Genomic DNA, 23,311 nt, shown 5'->3' with positions numbered 1-23,311 from the left:
GCATTTATTTCTCTTCTACCTCAACTAATATGAGTGATGTATTGTTCTCAATTTGCCATCAGCCAACTATTGATCACAGTGTTCCATTCAAACACAGATAACAATTACTACTACAAACTCCCTCTTTCAGAGATTTATATGATGGTGACATGACTGGATTCCACTCCTACCATGAGATTTCACAACAGTGTCACATGTAATAAGTCTATTTTTTTCCAATCCAAATATAAACCATATCTTATGGTATTATGGCTGAAAACCACAGGACAAAATTACCTTAACTTGCCTTTGGAATTCAAAGTCTTAAATTGCATGTTTTTTGGCAAAAAAAGTGGAATTTTCTTTATGGCTGTTTTTTATTAAATCTACTGATTGATTCTGAACATAAAAAGATAACACTATCCCTCAAAGTAGATGGCATTACCTTAAGTTAGGAATTATACTAATTACAGTAAAGGACAACTGTCAAATTTGGTTGTGATCACTCTAATTCAAAAGATACTAATACCACGTGTTTTAAGTGCTGTATAAATTTTAGAGCAATATTTACTATTTGTACTCAAACTATACTACAGCATGATGTATACATTCTTACCAGTAGAATGCCTAAGCCTAGCATTAAGTTGATTCATCAGTCAGTGGAATTTATTTTTTTTTTTTCTTGAAGTTCTATGGCAGGTCAAGAAAGTATTTTGCATTTAACTGTATAATTAGTTTGCCATATATAAATTCCGGGAGATACATTTAAAACTTTCCTTCCATTTGGGTAACAATGGAAATTTCTCTACAGCTATTCATTCCTTCATTTGTTGAATTCTGTTCATGTCTGAGTATGAGATACTGAGCTGTCTCTTTGAGCACAGCATTTGAGATCAGAAACTTCATACATTCTCATATTCAATTCTATGGCCTTGAACAAAGACATTAATGTTTTTTCTTTCCTCTTCCATCTGTAGAATGTGGCTCTTGTATTAATAGTATTTATTAATAGTTGTATTGATTAATTGTTACTGAATTCAAAGTATTTTTGTAGACAAAAATATTCCCAGTGCAGAGAAGAGACTGGAATTTCAATTATATTTTAAAATGTGAATAGAAAATATACTAATGTTCCAAACTGCAAGAACAGAAAGAATTTTAAAACTGCTTGAAAAACACAGAAGTCACACTCAATTTTGTTTCAAGATAATATTTTCCGTTATAAAATACAATTAAATAATTAAGTAAATTGCAAAAGAAAAACTTACTTCAAAATGGAAATAAAATCCAACTTTTTTTTATTAATATCCTGTCAAAATACTGATCAACTCTCATTTCATATGTTACAAGTAATCTTATATTGCTGGATCACCTTAAAGAAGACAAAAATGGTCTCACTATTCATCTAGCAAGTGATGGGACAGTCCCAAAATTACCCAGAGCCAAAAGAGCATCAACACCCTAAATACACATCTTTTTACTTCTTCAGGTCCTGTGTGTCCCTTGCAAACGAATTCGTCTTCATCACAGTAATTACAGCAATCTTAAAAACAAACTGACTTGTCAAGTTTGTTCCTCCATGACATCCTCAGTGTCTTCAGTGATGTTTCTTTTAATAGACAATGACAGCAGGCAGCAAAAAGCAGTGAACTTCCACCTGTTCTAGTCCCTCTTCACCACAGAGAGACTGCAACAGTCAGGAACTATTTCCTCCTGCTTCAAATCATGTATGGAAAACATCAAATCAGGAAAATAGCAATTCATATTCTTAATCTCATTTTATCACCAATGTTGACACTGGGTAGCATTTAATCTCTGACAATTCTTTAAAGAATATTCACATTAGGACAAAAAAAAAAAAATATTCCCACAGCAGCCATAACCATCTACTAACTCCAGCCTTGTGGCTCCAAGGGAATTCTCTTTAACAAATCAAAGTGACACACAGATAACAATCCACCTTGGCTACTTATAGCTTGAGCAGTGCAGCCTCGCAGCTGACTTAATCCAACTGTTAAGTAATGTGGTGTGTAATCCAGGGTGAGAGACAGGTAAAATTTCAACTAGTAAACCTGACAGAAAGGGAGCTTACCCAGAAGGGAATGCTCTACACAACAGAGGAGAGATAAGGCAAAGCCTTTATACTTTCAAGACTCCTTCAATGTGGCTTTTTTTTCCCCCCATCTTTAATAAAAGGTTATCTTTCTCTCTACAGGCAGTTCATGAAACAGTGATCAGCATATACTGTCTAAATCCCCATCAGATGTGCACTATGCTACTCAGCTGGCATTGCTGGCAAAGCCCCTCAGGTCCTGTAAACCTGTCTATGAGCCCTTAATAGAAGTACAGCAATTTACACCAGCAGAAATGCTGCTCTAATGACCCTACAATGATTTATACCAGCTAAATGTCAGAACCCACTAGGGGAAATAGCGACAAACAATCTTGAAAGGATAGCATCAAGAAAAATGTTTTTTCTTTGGGCGCAATGGCTAGAATAACTAAAACTTACACTTACACTGATTAAGGAGACTGTTCAAGAGCCATAGGAAAACTGAAGCACCAATCAGCTCCTCATTGTTACAAGGCAATACTGAGACAGGGAACCTGGACAAACTCAAACTCAAGAATTTCTCTGCAGAATTGCTACTGTGAGCCTGAGAGTGCCTGTGCTCAGCTCAAGTGCTGTCACAGCCATTGGTGTGACAATGGGGGTGTCACACCCCCAGTGTGTCAACAACCCTGGGGATGTTCTGTAGGTCACATCACCACTCTACAGTTATGAAATGTTCCTCCAGCAAAATCATCAGCAGGTTGCTACTATCTACAGTGGGTGATAAAAGCTTCTTTCCTTTTATTTTTGTCTCTTGGTTTTTTCTTTTTTACTTTTTCTTGTCTTTTTTTTAATTCTTTCAGCCTAAATGTCAAAAACTGACACATGACCATTTCTTCCATTGCTTTATCAGTACCACAGTAAAGTAACATGGGAAAGCCCTGAACAACAATCTGCAGCCTGAGTCCTTTCTATGACAGACAAATATTTAAGGACAGGCTTTTTTGCTTAATCTCATCTGTGTTATTTCAGTCCACAGCTTTACGTAAAATGAAAACCTCTCTAGGGAATTAAATACCATATAACATAAGTTTCTTTCCAGTGCATCCAGTATCTTGCCTACTGGTAGCAATAACAGAGACATGGTGGGACAGCTCACACGACTGGAATGTGGCCATGGATGGCTATGTGCTTTTTAGGAAAGATCGGTCGGTGAAGCGAGGTGGTGGAGTTGCTCTTTATGTGAGAGAGCAGCTAGAATGTATTGAGTTTTGTACAGGGGCTGATGAGGGGCGAGTTGAAATTCTGTGGGTAAGAATTAAAGGACAGGGTAGTATGGGTGACACAGTTGTGGGGGTCTACTACAGACCTCCTGATCAAGATGAGGAAGTTGATGAAGCTTTCTACAGGCAGCTGAAAGCAGCCTCACAACTGCAGTCCTTGGTCCTCATGGGAGATTTTAACTATCCTGATATCTGCTGGAAGACTTATACAGCCAGCCTTTCACAGTCTAGGAGGTTCCTCCAATGCATTGATGACAACTTCTTAATGCAAATGGTGGATGAGCCGACTAGAAGAGGAGCGCTGCTGGATCTTGTGCTCACCAACAAGGAGGGCCTTATTGAAGCAGTGGTGGTCAATGGCAACCTTGGCTGCAGCGACCATGAGATGGTGGAGTTCAGGATCCTGTGTGGGAGGAACAGAATTTCCAGCAGGACCAGAACCCTGGACTTCTACAGAGCAAACTTCGGCCTCCTCAACCAATTGTTAAGGGAAGTCCCATGGGACAGAGTGCTAGAAGGTAAAGGGGCTCAAGATAGCTGGACAATATTCAAGGACCACTTCTTGCAAGCACAGCATCAGTGTGTCCCAATGGGTAGAAAATCTAGTAAGGGAGCTAGGAGACCAGCGTGGTTAAAAAAGGAACTGCTGGGGAAACTCAAGTGGAAGAGGAAAATCTATAGATCATGGAAGGAGGGACTGGTCACTTGGGAGGAATATAGGAATGTTGTCAGGGAATGTAGGGAGGCAACTAGGAAAGCTAAGGCCTCCTTGGAACTTAACCTTGCAAGTCGGGTTAAGGACAGTAGAAAGGGCTTTTTCAAATACATAGCCAGCAAAGCTAATACCAGAGGCAATATAGGCCCACTGCTGAATGAGGTGGGTGCCCTGGTGACAGAGGATATGAAGAAGGCAGAGGTGCTGAATGCCTTCTTTGCCTCTGTCTTTACTCCTGCAGGCTTTTCCCATGAGCCCCAGATTCATATAACCCCAGAAGTAGTCAAGATAGGTGAGGACATAGTAGATGAGGATTGGGTTAGGGATCAGTTGCATAATCTGGACATCCATAAATCGATGGGTCCGGATGAAATGCATCCAAGGGTGCTGAGGGAGCTGGCGGAGGTCATTGCTAGTCCACTCTCCATCATCTTCGGTAAGTCATGGGTAACAGGAGAGGTGCCTGAGGACTGGAGGATAGCAAATGTCACTCCAGTCTACAAGAAGGGCAAGAAGGAGGACCCGGGTAACTATAGACCGGTCAGCCTCACCTCCATCCCTGGAAAGGTAATGGAACAACTTGTCCTTGGCACTATCTCTAGACATATCAAGGAGATGGGGGTCATCAAGAGCAGTCAACATGGTTTTACCAAGGGTAAGTCATGTTTGACTAACCTCATAGCCTTCTATGAGGAAATTACTAGGTGGATAGATGATGGTAGAGCGGTTGATGTGGTCTATCTTGATTTCAGTAAAGCATTTGACACCGTCTCCCACAGCATCCTTGTAGATAAGTTGATCAAGTATGGGTTTGATGATCAGGCAGTGAGGTGGATCAAGAACTGGTTGAAAGGAAGAAGTCAGAGAGTTGTAGTCAATGGGGCAAAATCTAGTTGGAGGCCTGTGACTAGTGGAGTCCCTCAGGGGTCGGTACTGGGACCGGTGTTGTTCAATATCTTCATCAACGACCTGGATGAGGGCACAGAATGTACCCTCAGCAAGTTTGCTGATGACACCAAGCTGGGAGGAGTGGCTGACACACCAGAAGGCTGTGCTGCCATTCAGAGAGACTTAGACAGGCTGGAGACTTGGGCGGGGAAAAACCTGATGAAGTTTAACAAGAGCAAGTGTAGAGTTTTGCATTTGGGGAAGAAAAACGCCATGCACCAGTACAGGTTGGGGGCTGACCTGCTGGAGAGCAGTGTAGGTGAAAGGGACCTGGGGGTCATGGTAGACAGGAGGATGACCATGAGCCAGCAGTGTGCCCTTGTGGCTAAGAAGGCCAATGGCATCCTGGGGTGTATTAGAAAGGGTGTGGTTAGTAGGTCAAGAGAGGTTCTCCTCCCCCTCTATTCTGCATTGGTGAGGCCACATCTGGAATATTGTGTCCAGTTCTGGGCCCCTCAGTTCAAGAAGGACAGGGAAGTGCTTGAAAGAGTCCAGCGCAGAGCCACAAGGATGATTAAGGGAGTGGAACATCTCCCTTATGAGGAAAGGCTGAGGGAGCTGGGTCTCTTTAGTTTGGAGAAAAGGAGACTGAGAGGTGACCTCATCAATGTTTACAAATATGTAAAGGGTGAGTGTCAAGACGATGGAGTTAAGCTTTTTTCAGTGAAGACCAGTGATAGGACAAGGGGTAATGGATACAAGTTGGAGCATAGGAGGTTTAAGATGAATATCAGGAAAAATTTTTTTACTGTAAGAGTGACAGAGCACTGGAACAGGCTGCCCAGAGAGGTTGTGGAGTCTCCTTCGCTGGAGACATTCAAAACCCGCCTGGACGCCTTCCTGTGTGATGTGCTCTAGGTGACCCTGCTCTGGCAGGGGGGTTGGACTAGATGATCTTTCAAGGTCCCTTCCAACCCCTAGGATTCTATGATTCTATGATTCTATGATTCTACTTGTTCTCAAGTCATGGAGAAAAATATTGTAAATACTTCAAATTTTATAAAAACCTGAGTAGTGTATTTTTATAAACGTTATGGGGGTTTATATTTTTACCTGGATATTTCCCTTGGCATAATTTTCTTTGAATAGCTAGGCTGTCCTTTATAACATGGGCACGTTTTAAAGGAAGTAATAAAAATTAAATTTCACAAGCTAAACATTAAATACTAAGAACTGATGAGATGTGTATATACGTTACAGGTTTAGCATGTGTCACAGACACATCATTAGTTGATGATTCAGATTTTATAACATAATTAAAAACTGGATTGCTGGAGTCCTCTTTAATATTTTATTAATAATTCATAAACTCACTGAACTATTTAAGAACCTTAACATATTTAGTGTAGGAATATTTTCTTGGCAGCCTGAAACTGAAGGAGGATAAGCAGTTAGAACAGAGTAGTACTGTGGTTTTAAGTTCTTTTGCTAGCCTGTAACCCGTTCCCAAAGAAATGAGCAGGAAATAAGGAAGAGTCTGGATTTCCAGGTTTCTCCCTACCCTTTCCTCTAATTATGGAACTACTAAATACGCATCAAAAAGCATCTTCATTTGCTTTGTCTAAAACAGCTGTTGCCAACAATGCTACCACCAGATACCCACACAGAACTTTCTGGTGGTCTAAGAGTGCGTCACTGCCCACCTCTTTGTCACCTGCCATAATGCATTAGAATCAGCTGAGAAAAGTGTATTATACTTTCTAGCTGTTCATGTGAGTAACTGTCACTAGTAGTCATAGCCTGTTCAATCAACAGTGAAAGCAAGAGAACCCTGCCCCAAGAAACTATCTTGACACACCAGAAACAGCTATTTGTGATAAGTCAGGTGAAGCAGTTTTCCTCTGTGCTGTACAGCGCTTCTGCTGTCTGCTTCATTCTGTCCTCCTGAACTCTGAGGATGCAGAATGAAGGAAAATAAACACAAATTTCTGCCACAAAAACCTCGGCCTCTTCCAGTGCATCTAAAGATGGACCCTTCTGGCTAGGACTCATAAACAAACTTCTGTGTGTGCTGAGGGAAGCTACTATAGACATATGTACATCAATTCAATGTATTTCAAAGCATAAATGTATTTCCTCCCCCATCAACCTCCCCCCAACCATTAAGAAATAATTAATGGCTGTAAGTAGAGCTCATATACTGACCTCATCGACGTTCTCAAATGCATTGATGACATCATACGGCAAGCATGAGAGCAGATCAATCACAAACCAGGTCTTCAAGTAATTCATGCGAATCAGCTTTGGGTCAGAGATCACCTCTCCTGCTGGCCCCACAAAGGTGGTATGGAAATTAAGCACAATGTCTACCAAAAAAATTACATCTACAATGCTGTCGACTACTAGCCATGCCACATTGTTTTGTTTGGTTTTAAAGGAGACATTGTAAGGGACCAGAATAGCAGTGTAGAAGGTTAAAATCAAGATGATCCAGTCCCAGGTTGTCTTGAAAACACAATAATGCAAGATTATATGCGGTGGTGTCTTTGGTGCCTCTTGTTTGTACTGTGGGAGGATTTCAGAGCCCAGCTGCAATACCTGTAGTCACAGAGATTTCAGGAGAAAAAGAAAACATGCTCAGTTTTTTAATGTCATTTTTCAAATTGAAGATACTCAAGCTCACTACAACAGTTGATAAAAATACGTGTCCATTAAATCTTTTCAGCACCACAAGTGATAAGCAAGTCAGGATAAGTATGCTGGTTTGTTTAACAGAATCAACCTAAGAACAGTTATTTCTTTTAATACCTTTAATTATTTTCTGACACTGAGCCAAATATGCTGGGTCTCCAAGACATATAGAGAAGAGACAGCTCATTCAGCAGTCTAAATAGATGAGATGGATAAATGATAGGCAGGAAGGCAGTTGCAAATATAAATCAGTGGCAAATCCAGGAACAATACAATACTTCTGAGTTCAGGTCCAGCACCAGGACCACTGGACCACACTGGTTTTCAACTTTGTCAATTTAACTCTTCACTCTGTCTTACATTAATGCACATTAAATCAAGTTTTTATTATTATTATTTTATTTTTCACAGAAGGAAGATCAGTGTCTTCAGTATCTGATGGTCTACAGTCAAAGAATGATGCAATTAGGTCTGAATCAAAAAAAGCACTACAGCAAAAGAAGATCCATCAGCTTATATTTTAAAAACCGGACCACATGCTGAGCACATGCTCCAAGTCTTTTTCCCTAACTGCAATCTTGATCAATGCTGCCCATTTTAAGTCTACTGTCTCTCCAGTTCTGCACACTAGTGCAAAAGGAGTATGATTATGTATTTAATTACTGGGAACTATAGTTTCTTTCACATACCTGTGAACAAGAATGTGTCTGTTTACATCTATGGATATAAATGAGGGTGAAACCAACATGAAGGATCTATCTCAAAATAAAGACAAGTTAAATTTCGAAAATAAATTCACCCTGGATGAGTTAAAAGGAAGACAAAGGTTTGCTTGAGTGAGATGTGTTTACTAATGCCAAACTCATAGCACCTGAGAGAATTATTTAGGAGCATGGCTCCTTTTTCACATTCATTTACACATAGCTCAGAGTAATAGAGGGAGTAGAGAAGGAAATTAAGTGGGCAGCTTCTCAAGGAAAAGATCAGACAACAAAGCTATAATAGAAGGGTGTCTACCTTTCATGCTCCTTATCTCAGCTTTTTAAATGTCAGTTATTTAGACATGGATTTTTATCTGCAAGCTTTTCTGACTTTTTTTTTTTTTTTTTGTGAACTGGTAGGCTTCTTTCCAACAGATTAAGCCAAAGGGGACAAAAGAAATCAGCTACAAGAGTCCTGCTTGGACAAAACAGCTTCAGATCGAGTTCCCTGCTGCTTTGCATCTCGCATAATCACTTACTCTTGTGCACAACAGGGGTGAGATACTGTCAGACCAGTCTCTTGCACACATATGACAGTGGCAGTTGCAACCCTATTTACTTTGAGCCCAGTATGTTCTCCAGAAAAAAGCAGCATGACCTGTTCAGACACACCCGCGTGTTAGCACAGAGGCATCAACAGTTTCAAAAAAATAATAACAAGAGGACTTAGTAATTTTGTTTCAGTGAGTTTCCAGAATGACAGAACAGAGGGAAAAGGAACATTTTCCCCTAAGTGGAACCCCTGAAGACCAAACTACGACTCAAACATGTCCACTGCAGTATAAAGTATTCTGCCACTCCTGACCCTGACTCAAGCAGGTTCTCCACACTAAAAAAAGAATTAAAAAATAAATTTTTAAAAAAGTGGTGAGAGGAGCTGGAGGCAACACAAGACAGAAGCAGTCTCTTCTCTGCAGAGACACTGGCCAGACAGTGCAGTCCCCAGAAGTCATTGGTAGCGACTGGAAGAATCAGAGGTTGTGTACAGACTTAGTGTGTGTATTCAGAGCAGCGTTCCCTTCAGAGCTTGTTTGCAGTCCCAGCGCCAAATGTTAGGATGTCTTTTCTCAACAAAAGCTCTAGTCCAAAATCAATACTGCTAACACCTCCTGCCCTCCATTTTGAGCATCACCACTGTACCTGAATCAACAGGAAAGCACTGAGCTACTTCTGGCTTTTATGAGGACTGGCACAAGTACTGGCTCTTCCACAAGATCCCAAGCCTGAAATATACTACAATGGGCAAGGAGAGTCCTCTGCAATACTCACTCACTGGAATAACTGATGAGCAAAACCAAGCATAGTAACATTTTTCAGTCAGTTAACTGGATTCCAGTTCTAATGCTGAGATCTTACTGGAATTGTATCACCTCTTATAAAAACACAGTGGAAACCTAATTGCTTCTTTTGCAATTGCATGTCTCCTAGAGCTTATTTTTTTAGCCTCTGATATTATATGAAAAAGTCAAACATTTTTGGTAACCATTATAATTAGCACAGGAACCACAACCATGAAACGGTGAAAAAATCATAGGATTAGTTCTTGTCAGTTTGATTCTTATAGATACATAGGTTCTAGACTGAGAATTGTTTCACGCACTCCATTTTCACCACCATGACCTTTCTGAACTCCAGGAACTTGCTTTAAGTTTGCATCATCCAAACTAGTTACATAGGATTAATCATCTCCAGATGACAGAATCACAGAACCGTTCTGGTTGGAAAAGACCTTCAAGATCTCCAAGCCCAACCGTTAACCTAACACTGACAAGTCTTTAACCATATCCTTAAGTACTATGCCTATACAGCTTAAATACCTCCAGAGTTGGTGACTTCACCACAGCCCAGAGCAGCCTGTTCCAATGCCTGATAACCCTCTCAGTGAAGAGATACTTCCTAACATCCAACCTCAACCTCCCTTGGCACAACTTGAGGCCATTACCTCTTGTCCAATTACTTGTAACTTCATTAAACAGACAGATCGCCACCTCTTTACAACCTCCGTTCAGCTCCTCACTAAGAGCTATAAACTCCACTCTCTCTGCACCATATTGCAAAGCCAGGAAGATGCACAGAGAAGTACCTTCTGCCCTATTCCAAGGTGCTCTTGCTGCATTCCAGCCTCTAGGGAGGGTAGTGTCAACCTAAAACACAGTATTTGCTAAAGCCATCAGGTGTGTCTACCCACCCACATGAAGTAACTAGGTTCAAACAGCTTGTAAAGGTACTTTTTCTGGAGAGAAAACAAACAAACAAACAAAAACACTCAAGAGATTAAGATAAAAGTAATCACGAAGAAAATATACACAACTATATAAACCAGTATGCTGAGCTTCCACCCATGCCACTGAACAACTTTCTAAAGAACTGAAACAATCCAGGTTTTGAAAAATTATTCTCTATTATGCAGTTATACCATAGTAAAAGAAATACTTGTTTCAGAAAGTCATTAATAGAAGTATTATTCCAATTATTTATGATTCATTAGCCACTACAGCTGTATTATCTGAGTTTGTTATTTGTGGTAAAGATGTGCGATGCTTTAATCGCTCTCTAAAGACAGAGAATGTTATTTTGAGAGCAGATACCACAAATTTCATCATGGATTTCACAAGGCTGTGCTCATGATTTATTTTTTTAACATAACAAAAATAAATTATCATAGGTATGTTAAAAAAAGGTTAATATATCACCAGTCAGGAGTCATAAAAGTGCATCAAGTGGTTACAATTATTTATTTATTTATAAGACTGCATGACTGGGGAAAAAAGCCCACACAAACAATCGTTCATTTTCAACCTAATCTCTCCCTTGTGTGTTTTCAAGTGCACATGTTTGCATTCTCTCACCCTCCCTCGATCTTGTTTTCACAGGCACCCACACAAATTGCTCCCAAGCCAAGGGCTAGGTGCTAAGCCTCCACTTGAAGTAGATTTTAGTGGCAGTTATAAGGCCCTGCTAGACAGAAGTTCTGTTATTAAATAGCGCTGCTAAACGCCATTACAATTTTTCTGCTTTTATTTCTCACAACTATAGCATTTTTTAAATGATGACACAATCTTGTTTACCCAAAACTGCCTGGTAAATATACAGAACACATCAGCTAACACATGTACTATGCAGTGACCAGGAAGAACGGTCTTACAATCAGTTCCTTGGTGATAAAGCCACAGACATATGAATTACGTTATATTCTTATTTCAAAATATATTCTCAGAGTTACCTAACACCCTTGCATTAATCACATAATTAATTTAAGCAGCTTTCATATGACTGCTGTTAGAGAAATCAGGCTAAACAAATCTACACACACTGGCAAAAGTCAGAGACTGAGGCTTAACAGACAAAGGTCATATTATCCAAGGCTTGTGGACACAGTGAAATAGTTTGTCACTAATACCTTCCCTAAATTAACATTTCATAAATAATAAAACAAATTGTAAACTTTTGTGGCAGGCTCCTGTTTCATATTGGTACAACACCCTGCCCCACTCAGTCTGTAGGACACAACTGGCTCCGTAGATATTTAGATGAAGAACTTAGATGAAGAACTATGAGCAACACATATGATATTCCAATAAACGAAGAGCCTTCTCAAACAAACAAGATTGATGTGAAATGTCATAGTGAGTAAGAAAAGAAAAATACTTCTTTTCAATTTGAACTTGAGGTTTCAAATAGGCTACTGCAGAGATGAAGGAAAAAAAAAATTCCAAACACAACAGGGAACAGTTAGAGAACCCATGTTCAATATTCTTGAGAGATCTTTCCAGAAGAAGAAGCCTGGCACTCCATGTGTCTTCAAAGGAAGAAAAGTGGACTTGTCTTTATGATTATCTGCAATCTGCTTTTCTCCAGTGTAAATCTACTGACTTAAGTGGAATTACAGTAGATATGCAACAAGGTACCTAACATCACAGTTGGGGCTAATGTTCTTTTTAAAATAATGAGTGCAATATCCAGTAAGCAATTAAAGAAACACATTTCAGACATGTAAACTATACACTTGCCCTTTATTATTTGTAATGAATCAACTGGCTGAGCCAGTTAAAATACTTGGCAAAGACATGCAGAGCACATTGGCTTGCAAGAAATTTCTGTAATGTGTAGTCACTTAGGTCCAGACTGAGGTTCACTGAGCCACACAGAATAACCTCAGACCTCAGGTCACATGTGATAATAGTACAGGCCTGGGCAGGAGTTGTTTATTTTGCAAAGAAATGAAGAAATATACAGGGCAAAATTAACAGAGTACTGACTATATGAAGACCCCATGGAGCCCATCAATGCCTTATACCTCCAGCTACAGAGGAAAATTTAGAATTACTAGCAAAAGTCATGGCTGCGGCCAAGGCATTCATAGCAATTGATACAGGAGTGCCACGTCACATTGGCCAAGCAGTCATTAAGACCATATAAAGATTTTTCCCTAAGATGCTTTCACACCAGGGAGACCCTGTTACTGGCCAGAGAGACCATTACAGGAAACTGGGACAGCCTCTCCCCCTCGTGGCAAAAGCCCTAAACCTGTAAGTACTGCAAGGAGTCTTCTCTGTCTGGAGCTTTTCTTACAACTTTGAGAATCTACATAAATCACAAGGTTTCATTTTCATCATCTTTCTGCACTGTTGCTTGTGGCATCTTACAGCTGTTTTGTCTATAAACCTAGTAACTTAACATATGTTTTAACCAGCTTGTAAAGCAGAATTGGGATCCCACTGAAAAGTAACCAGACATAGATGAAGGCAGGGTGTAACTGTGTCAAGGATTCTCCAGAATTTCCTTTTTTACTAGCCTGAGTTTTTCTCTCCTCAATTTGGCACACATGAATAGTCCAAGGTCCTACTAACATTGAGATCCTCCGAAGAACAGAAACTAAGCAAGAAAGTATGACTTTAATAATAATGCCAGCATAAGACTTCACTGAGATGTGGAACACAATACTGCAATTAGGTTACATGAAGTCTTGAGGACACCTACTTCCATTCCACTGTCACGGGACACAGTTCACAGCACATGTGCCATATATACTGAGCCCCCATGCCTGTCAGCAGGCTTCAGATTCCCAAGGCACGGGGGGCAAGCAGTGCTTTTGGCTCACACAGAGACAACATACCCACGAAGGCTGAAAACATGTCAGGGAAGACAAACGTTACCTCGGCGAGCCGCGAATGCTTGTGAACGTTCTCTCCTTTCTGCACGCTCGGGGCGAGCTGCTGCAGCACGCCTCGGCTGCTGGTGAGGGCGCGGGTCAGGCGAGCAAACTTCCCCCAACCTTGAGAAAACAGGCAAGATTATACATGTTACCAAAAAAAAAAAAAAAAAAAAGCTGCGAGTGGTCCACATAAAGCCTCACATATCTTAGAAAAAAAGAGAGCAGTCTGCTTTAAGGCTGACCATTAGGGCGTAGAATTTAACCAAGGGCCAGATAAAAGCAAGTCATAAAATCGGTGTCAGGGTGTAATGTAATAAAACACAGTTACTTTGTATTCAGTGGCTTTACAAGAGTGCTGTTACATTAACTGTATCTTCTTTAAGGATAAATGTCCACTTCACAATAATCTCTTAAATCCAACGGCAAGATTTGGATCTCACAGCACTGTGGAAGACACTCCAGGCTAAACATGATGTAAGAACAGAGTCAGGCACAACTAAAATTACAGTTGCCTGTAATAGATGTGAATCTGGCCTCAGAGGTATCAAGCATAGATCTGGCGTAAGGAGAGAAATAGACATAAGAAAAAGCAGAGCAGACAAAGCAAAACACAATAATTAATTTTATCCTCTCTAAACAAAAGGGAGAAATATACAAATCATTTTTCTCAGACCGCAGTAAAACATTTAGCAGCTTCTGGCAAAGAAGTCCTGTGTTGAATTTTAATTCAGAATATTTTTACAGTAATTTCAAATATCCTCAAAATAGAAGACCTTGAATGAAAGTCTCAAGAGCTAGTTACAGCTGTAACCTTTACGAGCAGTACTTTGCCGTAACAGAAAGTCATAAGCAGAATATACATCTGGGTATCTTTTATACTCTGAAAGCGAAGTATCAGTGCATTTAGTCCTAATCTTGAAAAATGCTAGCACTACCTGGGAACTGGTGAGCAGTCTCACCTTCTACTCCAAATGAGGATGCTCAACACTTTGCATCTTCAGTACTTAATGAGAAGCTGGTTCTAGAAGAAGTTCCCTCCACATTATGGTTTTATCACCAAAAGAAATGACACTATTAGCAGTGACTCTTTTCAAAGACCATTCTGAAGTTTAGCCTACAAGGGATCCCTGACAAGTACAAAAAGATGGGTGGCAAAAATACTACCCAATACTTTGCACATATCCTTGCTTGACATCACACTTAAATGGAGTTTGTAGGAACATATTTGGTAATTTTTGAAGTGAGCACAGAAAATGAACAAATTGCATGGGTCTGTTATTGAACAAGACCTCCCAGGGCAGACCTGAAAACAGAGTTTAGCTTTTTCTCCTTTAAGAATATGCAAAATGGTGTGCATTTATTAAAGGGAAGGACCAAACTCCTCAGACCGTTCCAAAATCAAGAATAAAATTTAATACTTTCTAATGCCTTAAATAATGTTTTTAAGCAAGTCTGTCACCAATAGTTTACCAGCCAAGTCAAACAAAATTAGTCAACACTTTCAGTCAGTATTCAGCAACCAGTGGACTGAATGATTTCCATCCAGAAAGCCAGATCTTTCCTGATAAACTCATGTAAGAGTAGTTACTATACTAAAAGACTATTTCTCAGAGAAATAAATCAACATAACAGAACCTCAAGTGAGGTCACTTTGAATCTTATGAACCTGACCCAGAGAACTTGACCTCTCGTAATACATTTCCATGAAAAGTGGTGGGGTTTGGTGGCTCTGGGTTTTTTAAGACACACTTTAAAATTAGTAATCTTGCTCTGTACATGAAGAAATCCAACTACAATTGATAGACTAAGGCTCATAGCCCTTACCGCCTTCTGACAAAAGCCAGTAGAGGTTACAAGCATGGATCAGGAGGGAGAGACCACTAATAATGGCTAATCTGCTGATATAAATCAGACTAGCCTTTGTAAAGCCCAGACAGCTACACCAATTTACAGCAACCTAAACTTTGCTTTCACTTAACTTATATGCAAGCATTACTATAGCTTAGAACCACAGAATGGTTTGGGTTGGAAGTGACATTAAAGATCATCTAGTTCCAACCCCGCAGTCACAAGCAGGAACACCTCCCACTACATCAGGTTGCTCCAAGCCCCATCCAACTGGGCCTTGAACACTTTCAGGGAGAGGGCATCCACAACTCCACCGGGCAGCTTGTTCCAGTGACTAATTTCTTCCTAACGTCCAACGTCAATCTACCCTCTCGCAGTTTAAAGCTATTATTCCTTGTCCTATCCCGACATGCAATACTTGTACAAAGCCCCTCCCCAGCTTTCCTGGAGCCCCTTCAGGCACTGGAAGGTGCTATAGGGTCTCCCCGGAGCCTTCTCTTCTCCAGGCTGAACAGCCCCAAACTCTCCCAGCCTGTCCTCGTAGGAGAGGTGCTCCGCCCTCCTTCCTCTGGAGGCCTCGGGAAGGCCTGCCTTCCCGTTCAGCGGGACTGCGGGAGGCAGCCGGCGCGTCCCCAGCGGCGGGGGCGCATCCCCAGCGGCGGGGGCGCATCCCCAGCGGCGGAGGCGCATCCCGCAGCGCTGCCCGCCGGGCGGGGCGCGGGGCAGGGGCTGCGCCCGCAGCACGCCCCGCCGCTGGCCGTGGTGCTGAAGCGGCCGCTCCCGGCGGCTCCGGCGGCTGCCGGGACCGACGGCGGAGCTGGAGCTGCAGGAGGGAACTCGGCACCCGCCTGCCTCCCTTGCCGGGCTCAGCGCCTACTTCCAGCTAAGGTAGACAGCCTCTTTTACTAACTCCAGCCGGACTGGTAGGTAGGGTATTCACCTGGAAGATTCAAAATTTGGTTCAAGAGCAGAAGACAAACTGCTTTCTATAATCAAGCTTTCTAAGAACTGGGCTATTCAGACATAAACAAAGAGAGGAGGAAAAAGAAGCACTTGAAGCAATTCACCTGAGTACACAAAAGTACTGCCAGACATCTCTGTGGCATGGCTCGTGGCTATGAATGCTAAGCACCTCGGGGCAGTCCCTCTCTTCCCACCTCATCTTCTTTTTGAAAGGTACAGCTTAACCCCTTACTCTGTCCTCAGCATCCCCTGCAAGCACCTCCCCTGCCCTGCATGTTGCAAATCTCATTTGTGGGTGCTTAAATAGCATGCAAACTGTTCCTGCTAACATGAGAAACTCTTACCACATTCTCCAAACTCTGATTGGAAAACAACATAACTGGATCAGCAAGAGACCTGTGTCAAGAGGCAGGGCTTTTTAGCTTGGCTTTTTGAACCAGTGCTGATCTGAACACAGCAGGGTGGGAGCATATAACCTAACCAACTCCGTACGTGGGGCACAGCACAGCACATACGAGCTCAGTCTGCAGATATAGACAAGCCATTGTGTGATGAAATGCCTGAAACCAGGCACGGAATGACAGTGCAAATCTCCCAGGTGTATGATTCTCATCTTTAGGACAGAGAACTCTCCTCCTTTTATTGCCTTTGCTTTTGTTGGGTTTTGTTTTGGTTTGTTTGGGTTTTTTTTTGTTTGGGCTTTTTTTTTGTGAAAGTGAGATAAAAGCATAGGAACTTTGAAGTATAACTATAGTGGGTCTACAGGTTATGGCATAGGAAGAAGATGAAAAAGAGAAAGAATGCCAACACTAATCCTATTAAATGATAACTTCTTCAATACTGCTTGAAAAGACAGCAGTACCTGATTAATTTTTTGCAGCTTTCCCTCCAGAAGCCTAAGGACAGGCACGGCATACCAGCAAGTCAGATAATTACCTAGTGAAGACAGATCAAATAATAGACTTAAGCCATAAGAGGGAACATAAATGTTAAATTCTAAGGTCATTGAACTGGTTACAGGAAGAAGATGGAGCTTTCCAATACAAGAAACTAGGTTTCAGAATGGTGTAAGAACATATTGATGTTAGTCCTGCTAGGCCAGGGGGAGCAGATGATATGGATTAGGTCTCAAAACAAGCAGCTGGTATACCCCTACATTCATTCTTTTTCTCTAGAAACAGGAAAAAAAATTAAATTATATTGAAATCTAACGACCCTAAGTGATTGTCATATAGGCATATACATGCCTCAAAGAAACAAGAGCTCATAGCAGAGAAGACAGCGTGGAATTCTGTAACCAAATGTAAAGCACATGGTTGTGCTTTTCTGTGCCTCTGTCTTTAATTCTAACCCATTTTTATTATTGCTTGGATTTCTTCTTCAGTTCTGCAGAAAACATCAAGCAGGGACTAAGCAGTGAGATGGCACTACAACCTCTCCAGCTTCAAAATGACAAAGAGCCTTCAAGATTAACAGCACTGATTTCAGCTGTCCTGCATTCCATGATGCTCTTTCAGTTTTCCACCATTTCATTGCAAAAAGCTGAAGAGAAACTCCTTCTGAAAACACCCAAAAAGACAAGAGGCCTACAGCAGGGACAGATGTTGACCCTTGAGCTTTTTTTTTTCATGGAGAAACATGGCATTGAAGTACACCTTTGTGATATGATGTTTAACTCATCAAAATATCTCTTCTTTAAGGGATGATACACCATATAACAATGCTCTTAAGTTGAGAAAACAATTTTTTTGTGTTTTGAGGTGAGAATGATCTGTTGATACTCAGTTCACACCATTTATTACTTATTTGCGGGCAGTTACTTGTTTCCTATCACACTCCTCAACTTGATCAGGATGACTTCTAAATTCAAACACTAGCAACTGTGACAGCTACAGAGCCCTTGTTACCAAGTTGCTGATCCACGACTTAGACAAACCCTAGAGTTAGAACAAGGAGCCATCACCTGCTAGAAAATAAGCTCATTTGGTCACGGGTCTATTGTTCACACAGAACTGCATAAACGTGAGTAAATCAGGATTCTAGCAGTTCTTGCCTCTGCTCAAACTGCCTTTCTTTTGTTGCACATCAAATATCACTGCTTACATCCATTATGGCTCTCTACAGTCTTCATGCTCCTTCCCTGTGAAACTTCATGACTGAAACTACCTTATTTTTCCATCTGGACTGAGAAAGCATACCAAAAGTTTAAAATATGCTCACCACTTCCCTTTCATCTGTTTTCTTTTTTAAGAAAACATTTCATCTAGATGAAAGTAGAGTATAACTTAATCAAAATATTTTAAACACTGGCTCTGCTCATATAAATACATATTTTAAAACAGAACAAAAAATTAGACAGCAACAAAAAAAACCAAACCAGAAACAAAAAGGAAAAAAATGAAACACTTGGGAGTTTTCTATGAATTAAGATGAAAGAGGCAATCAAAATATTATTTTTTGTGTAGCTCTGCTTGTGATGCAAAGGACAGCTTAGCTGCAAAATGAACTGAAGATTCTTCTGCAGACAAGATGATAACTGATAATTGCTACCAGGCACAGGAGGTTACAAGAGCTAGGAGGCTAACCACCATTCTCCTGTATGATTCAATGATGGTGAACTTGATCACCTTTTTGTATAAAAATAAAGCATTAGAAGAAAAAAATTAGGATCCAAAGCATACAATGTTCACATTGCATTCATGCATGCAAAACCTCTTCAAGCAAACTTCTTACTAGCTACTCAGAGCGCAGGCACAGATTCTATTTCTCTGCACAAATTATGGTTTTCACAAAGTGATGCATTCCACTTTATACACTATTCTCAAACATCTCATACTTGGCATGTTGAAAGACATACAGACACAATACATTAATTCCAAATATAGCATATACTCTAAAATTCAGCTAAGAAGGTGACCCATCACTTCACAAGCCAAATTTAGCTATGCTGTAGCTTGATTTTGCCTACCTCTATTCAAGAAAATCTGTTTTTTCTTATCTTTTAAAGGGGCAAAAATACAAGAAAGAGTGGAAAGAGGCTGTTTAAAAATGTATCATCAACATCACCGACACACTATTTTTAAGTTGCTTTATTTAGAATGCACTATTTTTAAAGCTGCTGCATTTAAAACCAAACTTCACGTCTACGGCACTCTTAAACATCATCTAAATTATTTGAAGCAATTAACAAAGACTACAAAAATAAGCTTACTTTTAACATTACTGTAGAAATATTTTTTTGTTCCATCTATTCCCATGCCAGGTATTATTAATTAAAAAATAGTAAGAATGCAAAAAAGTACTGGGACCTTCTCTCTCAAGTCACCTTCAGACAAAAGATGCCTATTAATTAATGTGCATTATTAAATAATGTACAAGTCAAACACCTGTCATTAGAGCACAAGACTTTTCACTCAAGGAGTCACTACTTCATTTGCAGCTGAACAATCGTGCTTGAAATCACCAGCAGGTGATCAAAAACTAAGATTTATCACACAGCTAAGCAGGCTTAGGCTGACAGATCAGTTGCTCTTTAAATTGATCATGTTCATGTGTTACATAATGTTTTTCTCTACATGGACATACAGGCATATTTAAAAAAAAACTTAAATACTTCATGCTATGCCACTTTGCAACCATGCAAACAGCACATGTGTTAATAAAATACCAGCAGTTGCAAAATGCCTGCTATATATTAAGTGACCATATGCACAGGAAACAGATTTCACATAGAAACACAGTAAAAGAAAAGTAGCTCATTAAAGCTGATTCAAGGTGAAAGAAGGAAAAAACTGACTTAGCAATCAGTTTTCAGTTGCTTCAATTAAACAATAAATCTCTAAGTTCACACTTTCAGATTTTCTGATTGAGAGTTCATTTGGTTTTAGAACATTAGAAACATTCCTATGAAAATTGCTATCCTTCAAAAGCATCCTACAAAATTCCTATGCAATGTTGTACTCAGTGCAAAGAATATGCCCTCTTCAAGCCTGGGTCCATAAAAGCAATGATTTTTCAAAGAAGCTACTGCAATTTTATCTATTTTCTATCTTCCAAAACTGTTTTTCCCCCTATGAATCCGAGAGCTCACTATAGAAAATTGTCTGACACTCCATGCATGCCTTTTTTCTCCCCTCATAGCATGCAATTGCACAATGAGATCTGCACGTAAAATTCTTTAATTTTCTGACAAATAAGCTTGTTTTCCAAAAAATTTCTCATCTAGCCATCAAGTGACTGATACAATATCATCTCCTGGGATGCACGCAAGAGAATTCCAAAGCTAGCCTATAGCAAGCAACTTACAGAAGACAGACAGACATAGGGCATAATTTAAGGATTAGAACAGAATGTGCAGTTTCATTTATATCATGTTGGATTTGTGCAGAAAGCAACAGAGAACCCCTTACCAGCATGAAACCGGTGCACCTTCAATAATTTTAGGAGATTCAGAAACAATATTTGGAAGACCCCTTTAGCACATGAACTCTTCCATACATAAAGTCATAGCACTCAGGGAAGGAGTGCAGAGCTGTGAATTAATGGCCTCTAAATAACACATTTAGTTCTTTTGTCTGAAACTTCTGTTAATTACCAAGTCACCTTCCATGGGCCAGATGAAGGAATTTTGCTTACCATCCTAACTCCTTTGCAAGTTGGTGCACTTACATATAGGTTTAGTGCTTATAGTGCTTTAGATATAGAACTGCTAAGAATTGTCACGATCACTGTAAGATCAGCCTGATTTCCAGACCTCAAAAAGATTTAAAAAAAAGGTTTTTTCCTTCCTTCAACATACTTCCCTCGAAAACACAGAAGTTAGTGTTTCCTTGTGTTGAAAGTGAAGGACATACTCTTTTCACAAGTGTATGACTATCACAGTTAAGAATCTTCCGTGAAAGCAAAGAGAAAAGACACAGCTACCACCTCTGACTGCAACCTCTGTTTATCAACTGACTGAATGAAGCAAAGGCCTTCACTGCCAGCAAATAAGCAGAGCCAACTTTACTGCATCATGCTGGTTTATCTTTGCTGTCAGTCCTTATCAGGATAGTGAAGACCACTAGGGAGGGAAAAAAGTACTGTCAACCCAACTTTTCCAACAGGATACGTTTTTTAGTTTTATTAAAGCAGTGAAGAAGCAAAAGAGAAAAAAATAACCCCTGCAGCCTGCAAGAGGGTATGTTTGTCAAGGCTGTACTTCCTTTTTCATGGTAACAGGTGTTTCCACTTTGAGAAACTATGTTTTTAAAGAATAACATTTTGAGCATAAATGTAAATCAGTTCACCTTCACAGTAAGTTTCCTGTTTAATTTAATACTACAAATATTATTAAATACTACAAAAATGCAAACAACAGGAGAACTTACTTTATCCCAGAGGATGCGAGTCTCTGTAATTCTCCATATGGGTACAAAAGGCTTCTGACAGGACCTGAATGCAAGTTTGCTTCCAGGTTTCCAGGGTATACCTCAGCAAAGGGTTAGCAGCAAAACACAGCAATGCTACTTCACTCACCACGACAACTTAAATTTCATTCAACTCAAGATGATGGTAATCTCTTCACATATGTTGAAGAAAACTAATCCAGAATTTTATTTTAAGGAATCCCATAATAATGGTAAGTAACATCAAGCCATGCATTAAGAAATTAATCAGATCTTTGCTAGACTCAGGGCTAATTGCTCAGTTTTTGCATACAGTGTCATGCACAATTTGTACAGGGTCCAAGACCCTCTAGTTCCCTCTGACATCAAAAAGTCTGTTTAGCAGCATCGTGACTCCTTGAAGGCTTTGCTGGAATGTGGATTAATAATGAATTTAAAAGGACAAGCAGCAACTACTTGTTAAGTACACTCTGTCTCCTGAAGTACTGAGGAGGTTTTATTAACAATGACCCCTTCCAGGAGAGGCCAAATCCAATTTACTTAAGAAACCAGCAACCATTCCTTGCACAAATGCAGTCCCCAATGGCATAAGTTATTTTAAGATCTAATTCTTTGGCCTTGGTATTTAAAGGACTTCAGCTTTTTCAAGAGCAGGGCAAGCAAACAGATGCAGCATAAATATAGAATTGTGAAAAAGACAAACCTTTACATGAATCATCCTCAATGGGCTGCTTGAAAGCCGTAATGTCATTGAAAGTGCAAAGAAACAAAACCACTTTATCCTGCTCATTTCGAATTGGAGCAATTTTCACAAAGAACCAAACAGGTGTTCCTGAAAACAAACATATTAAAAAGTTGGTCAATGGTAGGAAGAACAGTAAGTGTGCTAGTTTAGACATTCACACTTCAAAATCAGACATCTGTAAATGTTACTTTAATGTTGTTTTTTTGCAAAGATCTATTAGGAAAAATGACAAAGCAGCTGGCAATTTTTTAATCTTCAGGAATCACTGTTTCTGGGCTTCATCTACAAAGTGAATACTTGAACTTAGGAAGTGCTTTGTGATCTCCTAAAAGCAGAGTTCCATGTACACGCAAAGGGTACATACAGTGATGTCTTGCTGGTTCTGTGCAGGACTTCAGAACAGGCCAACTGTGCCTAGACCATAATACAGAGTCTCAACTCAAGAGCATGAAAATTTTCGTTTAACTTTTTCTTCTCTGCAAACAAGGAGCACCATCTCCTAACAACTGCATCAGCTGATGCCCAGCTTCAAGATCCAGGCTCTGGGAGCTATAGTCTAGCCTGCAACTCCTTCCATGCAAGGGAGATCCTTTGCAAGCTGCCTTTCAGCTTGCCTTGTCCTGAGCCTGTTCACAATCACTACAGTGTGAAGCAAGACTCCACTAACTTCAGGAGAGAACAAGCCATCAGGACCAGGCCATGGGCTGCGAATGGGAGTAAACTGCACTGAATAAACCCACACTTTTCTAATTACTGCACTAGATACACTACTAATGAAAACTGCTTGAGACATTAGAGCCTGCACATCACAGAAAAAGATGATCCCAAATAATGACCCTTCAG

General features: G+C 40.2%; 1 protein-coding gene across 3 annotated transcripts in view; it reads right to left on the bottom strand.

Moving 5' to 3' along the window:
* The window catches only part of KCNH1 (potassium voltage-gated channel subfamily H member 1), a 185,187-nt gene that overhangs the window by 139,033 nt on the left and 22,843 nt on the right, over positions 1-23,311 (bottom strand). For all 3 annotated transcript variants that reach the window (XM_051613521.1, XM_051613523.1, XM_051613522.1), the window contains exons 4-6: positions 22,427-22,555; positions 13,527-13,645; positions 7,124-7,516 (exon numbers count right to left, since the gene is read on the bottom strand). In XM_051613521.1, the coding sequence (XP_051469481.1) occupies positions 7,124-7,516; positions 13,527-13,645; positions 22,427-22,555 (641 nt within the window). The remainder of the gene's footprint in view (positions 1-7,123; positions 7,517-13,526; positions 13,646-22,426; positions 22,556-23,311) is intronic.

Source organism: Apus apus, chromosome 3 (genome assembly GCF_020740795.1).
Source record: "Apus apus isolate bApuApu2 chromosome 3, bApuApu2.pri.cur, whole genome shotgun sequence".
NCBI classification, from domain to species: Eukaryota; Metazoa; Chordata; class Aves; order Apodiformes; family Apodidae; genus Apus; species Apus apus.
This window is presented reverse-complemented; position numbering and strand designations above follow the sequence as displayed.